This window comes from Ranitomeya imitator, chromosome 6, assembly GCF_032444005.1.
Source record: "Ranitomeya imitator isolate aRanImi1 chromosome 6, aRanImi1.pri, whole genome shotgun sequence".
Classification (NCBI taxonomy): Eukaryota; Metazoa; Chordata; class Amphibia; order Anura; family Dendrobatidae; genus Ranitomeya; species Ranitomeya imitator.
The window spans coordinates 574412350-574424349 of NC_091287.1; the positions used below are offsets into that span (position 1 = coordinate 574412350).

Sequence of the window (12000 nt, forward strand, 5' to 3'; positions counted from 1 at the left end):
GGGCTCTCCTCTCTCTGTATTGGGGGGTCCTCTCTGTATTGGGGGGTCCTCTCTCTGTATTGGGGGGTCCTCTCTGTATTGGGGGTCCTCTCTCTGTATAGGGGGTCCTCTCTCTGTATTGGGGTCTCGTCTCTCTGTATTGGGGGGTCCTCTCTCTGTATTGGGGGTCCTCTCTGTATTGGGGGGGTCCTCTCTCTGTATTGGGGGCTCTCTCTGTATTGGGGGGTCCTCTCTCTGTATTGGGGGTCCTCTCTCTGTATTGGGGGACCTCTCTCTGTATTGGGGGTCCTCTCTCTGTATTGGGGGTCCTCTCTCTGTATTGGGGTCTCATCTCTGTATTGGGGGTCTCATCTCTGTATTGGGGTCTCGTCTCTCTGTATTGGGGTCTCGTCTCTCTGTATTGGGGTCCTCTCTCTGTATTGGGGGTCCTCTCTCTGTATTGGGGGTCCTCTCTCTGTATTGGGGTCCTCTCTCTGTATTGGGGGTCCTCTGTATTGGGGGATCTCATCTCTGTATTGGGGTCTCCTCTCTCTGTATTGGGGTCCTCTCTCTGTATTGGGGTCCTCTCTCTGTATTGGGGTCCTCTCTCTGTATTGGGGGTCCTCTCTCTGTATTGGGGGATCTCATCTCTGTATTGGGGGGTCTCATCTCTGTATTGGGGGGTCCTCTCTCTGTATTGGGGGGTCCTCTCTCTGTATTGGGGGTCCTCTCTCTGTATTGGGGGGTCCTCTCTCTGTATTGGGGGGTCCTCTCTCTGTATTGGGGGGTCCTCTCTCTGTATTGGGGGGTCCTCTCTCTGTATTGGGGTCCTCTCTCTGTATTGGGGGTCCTCTCTCTGTATTGCGGGTCCTCTCTCTGTATTGCGGGTCCTCTCTCTGTATTGGGGGGTCCTCTCTCTGTATTGGGGGGTCCTCTCTCTGTATTGGGGGGTCCTCTCTCTGTATTGGGGGGTCCTCTCTCTGTATTGGGGTCCTCTCTCTGTATTGGGGGGTCCTCTCTCTGTATTGGGGGGTCCTCTCTCTGTATTGCGGGGTCCTCTCTCTGTATTGGGGGGTCCTCTCTCTGTATTGGGGTCCTCTCTATGTATTGGGGGGTCCTCTCTCTGTATTGGGGGGTCCTCTCTCTGTATTGGGGGGTCCTCTCTCTGTATTGGGGGTCCTCTCTCTGTATTGGGGGGTCCTCTCTCTGTATTGGGGGGTCCTCTCTCTGTATTGGGGGGTCCTCTCTCTGTATTGGGGGGTCCTCTCTCTGTATTGGGGGTCTCATCTCTGTATTGGGGGGTCCTCTCTCTGTATTGGGGGTCTCATCTCTGTATTGGGGGTCCTCTCTCTGTATTGGGGGTCCTCTCTGTATTGGGGTCCTCTCTCTGTATTGGGGTCCTCTCTCTGTATTGGGGGGTCCTCTCTCTGTATTGGGGTCCTCTCTCTGTATTGGGGGGTCCTCTCTCTGTATTGGGGTCCTCTCTCTGTATTGGGGGGTCCTCTCTCTGTATTGGGGGGTCCTCTCTCTGTATTGGGGGTCCTCTCTCTGTATTGGGGGTCCTCTCTCTGTATTGGGGGTCCTCTCTCTCTATTGGGGTCTCGTCCCTCTGTATTGGGGGTCCTCTCTCTGTATTGGGGGGTCCTCTCTCTGTATTGGGGGGTCCTCTCTGTATTGGGGTCCTCTCTCTGTATTGGGGGGTCCTCTCTGTATTGGGGGGTCCTCTCTGTATTGGGGGTCCTCTCTCTGTATTGGGGGGTCCTCTCTCTGTATTGGGGGGTCCTCTCTCTGTATTGGGGGGTCCTCTCTCTGTATTGGGGGGTCCTCTCTGTATTGGGGTCCTCTCTCTGTATTGGGGGGTCCTCTCTCTGTATTGGGGGGTCCTCTCTGTATTGGGGGGTCCTCTCTCTGTATTGGGGTCCTCTCTCTGTATTGGGGTCTCCTCTCTCTGTATTGGGGGGTCCTCTCTCTGTATTGGGGTCCTCTCTCTGTATTGGGGGGTCCTCTCTCTGTATTGGGGGGTCCTCTCTCTGTATTGGGGTCCTCTCTCTGTATTGGGGGGTCCTCTCTCTGTATTGGGGGGTCCTCTCTGTATTGGGGTCCTCTCTCTGTATTGGGGGGTCCTCTCTCTGTATTGGGGTCCTCTCTCTGTATTGGGGGGTCCTCTCTCTGTATTGGGGGGTCCTCTCTCTGTATTGGGGTCCTCTCTCTGTATTGGGGGTCCTCTCTCTGTATTGGGGGGTCCTCTCTCTGTATTGGGGGGTCCTCTCTCTGTATTGGGGGGTCCTCTCTCTGTATTGGGGGGTCCTCTCTCTGTATTGGGGGGTCCTCTCTCTGTATTGGGGGGTCCTCTCTCTGTATTGGGGGGTCCTCTCTCTGTATTGGGGGTCCTCTCTGTGTATTGGGGGGGTCCTCTCTGTGTATTGGGGGTCCTCTCTCTGTATTGGGGGGTCCTCTCTGTATTGGGGGGTCCTCTCTCTGTATTGGGGTCTCGTCCCTCTGTATTGGGGGTCCTCTCTCTGTATTGGGGGGTCCTCTCTCTGTATTGGGGGGTCCTCTCTCTGTATTGGGGTCCTCTCTCTGTATTGGGGGGTCCTCTCTCTGTATTGGGGGTTCTCTCTCTGTATTGGGGGTTCTCTCTGTATTGGGGGGTCCTCTCTCTGTATTGGGGTCCTCTCTCTGTATTGGGGGTCCTCTCTCTGTATTGGGGGGTCCTCTCTCTGTATTGGGGTCCTCTCTCTGTATTGGGGGGTCCTCTCTCTGTATTGGGGGTTCTCTCTCTGTATTGGGGGTTCTCTCTGTATTGGGGGGTCCTCTCTCTGTATTGGGGTCCTCTCTCTGTATTGGGGGTCCTCTCTCTGTATTGGGGGGTCCTCTCTCTGTATTGGGGTCCTCTCTCTGTATTGGGGGGTCCTCTCTCTGTATTGGGGTCTAACGATCAGTCTTTCCCCCGCTTGTAGTCGGGTCAGGCTCCCGTGGATCCGCCCAGCCATGCTGAGACTTGTAGTTCCGCTGATAGGGCTAACCAGTTACCTGCTGTCTGGCCTCCTCCGCATCCCCGGGACCCTCATTCCGAATTCCACTCCACACTGAGGCTTCACAACAAAACTAGGCCGCTGCCACACTGCGCATGTGCCGGAATCACGGACTATAACAACTTTATCATCACAAGAGCCAGTGGATCACAGCGGCGGCGTCAGCGGTGCGGCCCTGCCAGAAACCCGTGTGATCGGGGGCGAAGAATCCTCCGCCTCACCCTTCGCCTCTCGGAATTAGAGCTAGACGCATTACAGGAAACCCACCAGAAACATGGCGGATGTGTCCATAGAGGCGACACCAAGCGAGACCGGAAGTAGGTGGGGCGCTGGTCACGTGCTGCACATAAACACCCAGCCTGAGGTGATGTCTCGTGCTTCTGTCAAGTTTTCTGAAGACCACGCCCACTTGTACTTGTCAGCCAATCAAGAACTGAGTTGCAGATCATGTGATCACTCCCGGAGTCTCCACAGGAAAGCGGCGATTGTCAGAGCAGGTGAGTCCGGAGGTGAGAGAGGAGGAGACGGTGCGTGGTGGAGGAGGACGGGGCAGGGGACGGTGTGTGGTGGAGGAGGACGGGGCAGGGGACGGTGCGTGGAGGAGGAGGACGGGGCAGAAGACGGTGTGTGGTGGAGGAGGACGGGGCAGGGGACGGTGTGTGGTGGAGGAGGACGGGGCAGGGTACGGTGTGTGGAGGAGGAGGACGGGGCAGGAGACGGTGTGTGGTGGAGGAGGACGGGGCAGAAGACGGTGTGTGGTGGAGAAGGACGGGGCAGGAGACGGTGTGTGGAGGAGGAGGACGGGGCAGGAGACGGTGTGTGGAGGAGGAGGACGGGGCAGGAGACGGTGCGTGGTGGAGGAGGACGGGGCAGGAGACGGTGCGTGGTGGAGGAGGACGGGGCAGAAGACGGTGTGTGGTGGAGAAGGACGGGGCAGGAGACGGTGTGTGGAGGAGGAGGACGGGGCAGGAGACGGTGCGTGGTGGAGGAGGACGGGGCAGGAGACGGTGTGTGGTGGAGGAGGACGGGGCAGGAGACGGTGTGTGGTGGAGAAGGACGGGGCAGGAGACGGTGTGTGGAGGAGGAGGACGGGGCAGGAGACGGTGTGTGGAGGAGGAGGACGGGGCAGGAGACGGTGCGTGGTGGAGGAGGACGGGGCAGAAGACGGTGTGTGGTGGAGAAGGACGGGGCAGGAGACGGTGTGTGGAGGAGGAGGACGGGGCAGGAGACGGTGTGTGGTGGAGAAGGACGGGGCAGGAGACGGTGTGTGGTGGAGAAGGACGGGGCAGGAGACGGTGTGTGGTGGAGGAGGACGGGGCAGGAGACGGTGTGTGGTGGAGGAGGACGGGGCAGAAGACGGTGTGTGGTGGAGGAGGACGGGGCAGGGGACGGTGCGTGGTGGAGGAGGACGGGGCAGGAGACGGTGTGTGGTGGAGAAGGACGGGGCAGGAGACGGTGTGTGGTGGAGGAGGACGGGGCAGGGGACGGTGCGTGGTGGAGAAGGACGGGGCAGGAGACGGTGTGTGGTGGAGAAGGACGGGGCAGGAGACGGTGTGTGGTGGAGGAGGACGGGGCAGGAGACGGTGTGTGGAGGAGGAGGACGGGGCAGGAGACGGTGTGTGGAGGAGGAGGACGGGGCAGGAGACGGTGTGTGGTGGAGAAGGACGGGGGAAGGGACGGTGTGTGGTGGAGGAGGACGGGGCAGAAGACGGTGTGTGGAGGAGGAGGACGGGGCAGGAGACGGTGTGTGGTGGAGAAGGACGGGGCAGAAGACGGTGCGTGGTGGAGGAGGACGGGGCAGGAGACGGTGTGTGGAGGAGGAGGACGGGGCAGAAGACGGTGCGTGGTGGAGGAGGACGGGGCAGGAGACGGTGTGTGGAGGAGGAGGACGGGGCAGAAGACGGTGCGTGGTGGAGGAGGACGGGGCAGGGGACGGTGTGTGGAGGAGGAGGACGGGGCAGGGACGGTGTGTGGTGGAGAAGGACGGGGCAGGAGACGGTGTGTGGTGGAGGAGGACGGGGCAGGAGACGGTGTGTGGAGGAGGACGGGGCAGAAGACGGTGCGTGGTGGAGGAGGACGGGGCAGAAGACGGTGCGTGGTGGAGGAGGACGGGGAAGGGACGGTGTGTGGTGGAGGAGGACGGGGGAAGGGACGGTGCGTGGTGGAGGAGGACGGGGAAGGGACGGTGTGTGGTGGAGAAGGACGGGGAAGGGACGGTGTGTGGAGGAGGAGGACGGGGCAGGAGACGGTGTGTGGTGGAGAAGGACGGGGGAAGGGACGGTGTGTGGTGGAGGAGGACGGGGCAGAAGACGGTGTGTGGAGGAGGAGGACGGGGCAGAAGACGGTGTGTGGAGGAGGAGGACGGGGCAGAAGACGGTGCGTGGTGGAGGAGGACGGGGAAGGGACGGTGTGTGGTGGAGGAGGACGGGGGAAGGGACGGTGCGTGGTGGAGGAGGACGGGGAAGGGACGGTGTGTGGTGGAGAAGGACGGGGAAGGGACGGTGTGTGGAGGAGGAGGACGGGGGAAGGGACTGTGTGTGGTGGAGAAGGACGGGGAAGGGACGGTGTGTGGTGGAGGAGGACGGGGGAAGGGACGGTGTGGTGGAGGAGGACGGGGGAAGGGACGGTGTGTGGTGGAGAAGGACGGGGAAGGGACGGTGTGTGGTGGAGGAGGACGGGGGAAGGGACGGTGTGTGGTGGAGAAGGACGGGGAAGGGACGGTGTGTGGTGGAGGAGGACGGGGGAAGGGACGGTGTGTGGTGGAGGAGGACGGGGAAGGGACGGTGTGTGGTGGAGAAGGACGGGGAAGGGACGGTGTGTGGTGGAGGAGGACGGGGGAAGGGAACGGTGTGTGGTGGAGGAGGACGGGGCAGGAAACGGTGTGTGGTGGAGGAGGACGGGGGAAGGGACGGTGTGTGGTGGAGGAGGACGGGGGAAGGGACGGTGTGTGGTGGTGGTGGAGGAGGACGGGGGAAGGGACGGTGTGTGGTGGTGGAGGAGGAGGACGGGGGAAGGGACGGTGTGTGGTGGAGGAGGAGGACGGGGGAAGGGACGGTGTGTGGTGGAGGAGGAGTACGGGGGAAGGGACGGTGTGTGGTGGAGGAGGAGGACGGGGGAAGGGACGGTGTGTGGTGGAGGAGGACGGGGCAGCAGACGGTGTGTGGTGGAGGAGGACGGGGCAGCAGACGGTGTGTGGTGGAGGAGGACGGGGGAAGGGACGGTGTGTGGTGGAGGAGGACGGGGCAGCAGACGGTGTGGTGGAGGAGGACGGGGCAGCAGACGGTGTGTGGTGGAGGAGGACGGGGCAGCAGACGGTGTGTGGTGGAGGAGGACGGGGCAGCAGACGGTGTGTGGTGGAGGAGGACGGGGCAGCAGACGGTGTGTGGTGGAGGAGGACGGGGCAGGAGACGGTGTGTGGTGGAGGAGGACGGGGCAGCAGACTGTCCTGTGATCACAGGCTCGCCCCCTGATGACGCACTCAGTGGTTTTGTAGTGTGGGGTTGATGTCGGCTGCCCCCGCTCGCTGTGACATACAGGGGTTGATGTCGGCCGCCCCCGCTCACTGTGACATACAGAGGTTGATGTCGGCCGCCCCCGCTCACTGTGACATACAGAGGTTGATGTCGGCCGCCCCCGCTCACTGTGACATACAGAGGTTGATGTCGGCCGCCCCCGCTCGCTGTGACATACAGGGGTTGATGTCGGCCGCCCCCGCTCGCTGTGACATACAGGGGTTGATGTCGGCCGCCCCCGCTCACTGTGACATACAGAGGTTGATGTCTCGGGAGCAGCACGGCTCTTGCGTCACGGCACCAGTGTCTTCTAAGGTCCCAGCGCTTCTTCCATTGCGAGCATCTCGCCTCTCTGCAGCGTTTCCCCTTTACCTTCACACCGCTCCAGACGCCATTCTCTCCCGGTCTCCATCTGACGCTGACTCTTGTGTGGGTCCATACACACATTTTGTGGTCTCCAGTATTCAAAACAATTTCTGATGAAGGTCCTGTGATTAGACCGAAAACGTTTAAAATGTTGAACTGGATGCACCAAATAAAATGAATCTTTTACCTTGCAAATAAGATCTCCTGAGTGCCAAGTATTTTTTGCTTATATTTGACGGGTTGGATACCTAACTTGTGCACCACCAAGAAGCCTTGAGTGCCGTGTTTTCTATTGCTACATATTGATACAGAGGTTGATGTCGGCCGCCCCCGCTCACTGTGACATACAGGGGTTGATGTCGGGCGCACCCCCGCTCACTGTGACATACAGGGGTTGATGTCGGCCGCCCCCGCTCACTGTCACATACAGGGGTTGATGTCGGCCGCCCCCGCTCACTGTGACATACAGGGGTTGATGTCGGCCGCCCCCGCTCACTGTGACATACAGGGGTTGATGTCGGCCGCCCCCGCTCACTGTCACATACAGGGGTTGATGTCGGCCGCTCACTGTGACATACAGAGGTTGATGTTGGCCACTCACTGTGACATACAGAGGTTGATGTTGGCCGCTCACTGTGACATACAGAGGTTGATGTCGGCCGCCCCCGCTCACTGTGACATACAGAGGTTGATGTCGGCCGCCCCCGCTCACTGTGACATACAGGGTTTAGCCCTGTGAGCGCCGTTAATGACGCGTGTCTGATGATGAGCGCGCTTGTGTCCGGTCACACTCTGAGTGCTGCGGTCTAGTCCTTCTGATTTTCCTTGTGGCATTACTGTGGTCACATTCAGGGTCCTCGGTTGGGGGGCTTCGCCTCTGACCTTTTGGATGGCAGTTGTTGATCTGCGCGGTGGTCTTCTGTGATCAGTTCTGGTGTCTCCTGTGACCTCTCACCATGTGGCCCTCGTGCTCTGCCCCGGGGGCCACTCGCTGACTCTGGGCCGCAGGGTTGTTTGCTCTCATCACTTGACTGCTGTGTGGATCCGGCGGGTGCAGAGTGCGGTGTCAGAGGAGCTGATGCCGGGGTGGGGGAGGCGCTGTGTCACTTCTCGCTCTTATTTCACTTTTTCTCCTCCTGAAGCGTTGTTTCCTGCGGTGGTCTGGATGATGGCGCCATAAAAGGTGGCGCTGTGTAGATGCCGCCCCTGACCAGACGCACTGAAGAAACGGACGAGCGGACCCCAAACACCACAGCCAGCATGGCCAGCTCCAGTGTAAAGCGTGAGTACCCCAACTATCAGCACCGCGCCGTGTCTCCAGCCACCCCCAGAGCTGTGCTCACTGTTCTGCTGTTACACTGTTACATCCTGTCTCATCTCCAGTCACCCCCCCAGAGCTGCGCTCACTGTTCTTCTGTTACATCACGTCTTACCCTCCAGTCACCCCCAAAACTGCGCTCACTGTTCTACTGTTACATCCTGTCTCATCGTCCAGTCACCTCCAGAGCTGCACTCACTATTCTGCTGTTACATTCTTATCCTCCAGTCACCTCCAGAGCTGCAGTCACTATTCTGCTGTTACATCCTGTCTTATCCTCCAGTCACCTCCAGAGCTGCACTCACTATTCTGCTGTTACATTGTCTCCTCTCCAGTCACCTTCAGAGCTGCACTCACTATTCTGCTGTTACATCCTTTCTCATCGTCCAGTCACCTCCAGAGCTGCACCCACTATTCTGCTGTTACATTGTCTCCTCTCCAGTCACCTTCAGAGCTGCACTCACTATTCTGCTGTTACATCCTGTCTCATCGTCCAGTCACCTCCAGAGCTGCACTCACTATTCTGCTGTTACATCCTGTCTCATCGTCCAGTCACCTACAGAGCTGCAGTCACTATTCTGCTGTTACATCCTTTCTCATCGTCCAGTCACCTCCAGAGCTGCACCCACTATTCTGCTGTTACATTGTCTCCTCTCCAGTCACCTTCAGAGCTGCACTCACTATTCTGCTGTTACATCCTGTCTCATCGTCCAGTCACCTCCAGAGCTGCACTCGCTATTCTGCTGTTACATCCTGTCTCATCGTCCAGTCACCTACAGAGCTGCAGTCACTATTCTGCTGTTACATCCAGTCTCATCTCCAGTCACCTCCAGAGCTGCACTCACTATTCTGCTGTTACATCCTGTCTCATCTCCAGTCACCTCCAGAGCTGCAGTCGCTATTCTGCTGTTACATTCTTATCCTCCAGTCACCTCCAGAGCTGCAGTCACTATTCTGCTGTTACATCCTGTCTTATCCTCCAGTCACCTCCAGAGCTGTGCTCACTATCTGCTGTTACATCGTGTCTAATCCTCCAGTCACCCCCAGAGCTGCACTCACTGTTCTGCTGTTACATCATGTCTTATCCCCCGGTCACCTCCAGAGCAGCGCTCCCTATTCTGCTTTTGGACTCTGGTATAGTGTGGTGCTCGGGCCTCTGGTGCTGCGGTGTAGCATGGTGTAATACCTCTGCTTGCTGTGGGTTCCGGTGGCTGTGGTGGGCATTGCTGTATGACGCCTCTTGTGTCACCGTCTGGGTGGTCTGTGACCCCTGGGATCTGTGGACGGTGGGCATGTGAGGTGCGTGATTTCTGTCCATCCTTTCCAGGCCTGGCGGTGACCCTCATGGACGCCTCGACTGACAAGGACCCCGACGTACAGGAGCAGATCTACAGCTCGCTGTGCTTCATAGGAGAGACGGCGCCGGTGGAGGTGCTGGAGGCCAGCGACGCCTACCTGCGCCAGCATGAAAAGGTGAGGCCTATGTGTGCGCGGCGCTACTGGGAGGCGGCCGCGGGGGGCGGTACATTTCTGGCCGTTGTGCTGCTCCCGTCGGGGTCGGTACATTTCTGGCCTCATTCCTCTTCCTGCAGGGGCCGGTATATTTCTGGCCCTCGTTCTGCTCCCCTCCGGGGCTGGTATGTTTCTGGCCCTCGTGCCGCTCCCCTCCGGGGCTGGTATGTTTCTGGCCCTCGTTCTGCTCCCCTCCGGGGCTGGTATATTTCTGGCCCTCGTGCCGCTCCCCTCCGGGGCCGGTATATTTCTGGCCCTCGTTCTGCTCCCCTCCGGGGCTGGTATGTTTCTGGCCCTCGTTCTGCTCCCCTCCGGGGCTGGTATATTTCTGGCCCTCGTGCCGCTCCCCTCCGGGGCCGGTATATTTCTGGCCCTCGTTCTGCTCCCCTCCGGGGCTGGTATGTTTCTGGCCCTCGTTCTGCTCCCCTCCGGGGCTGGTATGTTTCTGGCCCTCGTGCCGCTCCCCTCCGGGGCCGGTATATTTCTGGCCCTCGTTCTGCTCCCCTCCGGGGCTGGTATGTTTCTGGCCCTCGTGCCGCTCCCCTCCGGGGCCGGTATATTTCTGGCCCTCGTTCTGCTCCCCTCCGGGGCTGGTATGTTTCTGGCCCTCGTGCCGCTCCCTTCGGGGGGCGGTACATTTCTGGCTCTCTTGTCTCTCCAGCTATCGTACGCTCATCGCACCATCATCCTGAGAGCAATGGAGACTGTGGTGAAGAACAACCTGAGCAACCTGAGCAAGGAGACGGCGAAACTGACCATCGTCCTGGCATCCAGCGAGATGACCAAGTCTAAGGTGTGCGCTGACACGACCCCACCACCTCCTGTGTGTTCACCCCCTGCTTCATACATGCAGTGTGTGCTGATACCACCTCCTGTGTGTGACTCCCACTGACACTGTGGCCGTTCCTCCTGTGTGTGGATATCATCTCCTTGTGTGTGTCTCACACTGACAGTGTCCGTTCTTCCTGTGTGTGTGACTCCCGCTGACACTGTGTTCGTTCCTCGTATGTGTGACTGACGCTGTGTCCGTTCCTCGTATGTGTGACTGACGCTGTGTCCGTTCCTCGTATGTGTGACTGACGCTGTGTCGGTTCCTCGTGTGTGTGACTGACGCTGTGTCCGTTCCTCGTGTGTGTGACTGACGCTGTGTCCGTTCCTCGTATGTGTGACTGACGCTGTGTCCGTTCCTCGTGTGTGTGTGACTGACGCTGTGTCCGTTCCTCGTGTGTGTGTGACTGACGCTGTGTCTGTTCCTCGTGTGTGTGACTGACGCTGTGTCCGTTCCTTGTGTGTGTGTGACTCCCGCTGACAGTGTCCGTTCCTCGTATGTGTGACTGACACTGTGGCCGTTCCTCCTGTGTGTGGATATCATCTCCTTGTGTGTGTCTCCCGCTGACAGTGTCCTCTCCGTGTGTGTGTGTGTGTCTCACACTGACAGTGTCCGTTCTTCCTGTGTGTGTGACTCCCGCTGACACTGTGTTCGTTCCTTGTATGTGTGACTGACGCTGTGTCCGTTCCTTGTATGTGTGACTGACGCTGTGTCCGTTCCTCGTATGTGTGACTGACGCTGTGTCTGTTCCTCGTGTGTGTGACTGACGCTGTGTCTGTTCCTCGTGTGTGTGTGACTGACGCTGTGTCTGTTCCTCGTGTGTGTGACTGACGCTGTGTCTGTTCCTCGTGTGTGTGACTGACGCTGTGTCCGTTCCTCGTATGTGTGACTGACGCTGTGTCCGTTCCTCGTGTGTGACTGACGCTGTGTCCGTTCCTCGTGTGTGTGACTGACGCTGTGTCCGTTCCTCGTGTGTGTGACTGACGCTGTGTCTGTTCCTCGTGTGTGTGACTGACGCTGTGTCCGTTCCTCGTGTGTGTGACTGACGCTGTGTCCGTTCCTCGTGTGTATGTGTGACTGACGCTGTGTCCGTTCCTTGTGTGTGTGTGTGACTGACGCTGTGTCCGTTCCTCGTGTGTGTGTGTGACTGACGCTGTGTCCGTTCCTCGTGTGTGTGACTGACGCTGTGTCCGTTCCTCGTGTGTGTGTGTGTGACTGACGCTGTGTCCGTTCCTCGTGTGTGTGACTGACGCTGTGTCTGTTCCTCGTGTGTGTGTGACTGACGCTGTGTCCGTTCCTTGTGTGTGTGACTCCCGCTGACAGTGTCCGTTCCTCGTGTGTGTCTGGAAATCGCCTCCTGTGTGTGTGACTCCCGCTGACACTGTCTGCTTCTCCTGTGTGCGCACTGATACCGCCTCCAGTGTGTGTGTGTGACTCCCACTAACAGTG

At 59.0% G+C, this 12000-nt stretch overlaps 1 protein-coding gene across 8 annotated transcripts in view; it reads left to right on the forward strand.

The window, feature by feature from the left end:
* The first annotated feature begins 3465 nt into the window (after positions 1-3465).
* Positions 3466-12000, forward strand: part of MROH1 (maestro heat like repeat family member 1) — a 196109-nt gene continuing 187574 nt past the window's right edge. For 5 of the 8 annotated variants that reach the window (XM_069732166.1, XM_069732169.1, XM_069732168.1 and 2 more), the window contains exons 1-3: positions 8020-8174; positions 9538-9683; positions 10384-10515. In XM_069732166.1, coding sequence (XP_069588267.1) covers positions 8090-8174; positions 9538-9683; positions 10384-10515 — 363 coding nt within the window. In that variant the 5' untranslated portion in view covers positions 8020-8089. Of the gene's footprint in view, positions 3512-8019; positions 8175-9537; positions 9684-10383; positions 10516-12000 lie in introns of those variants that run through there. The other 3 variants (XM_069732170.1, XM_069732167.1, XM_069732165.1) reach the window with 3 other exon arrangements.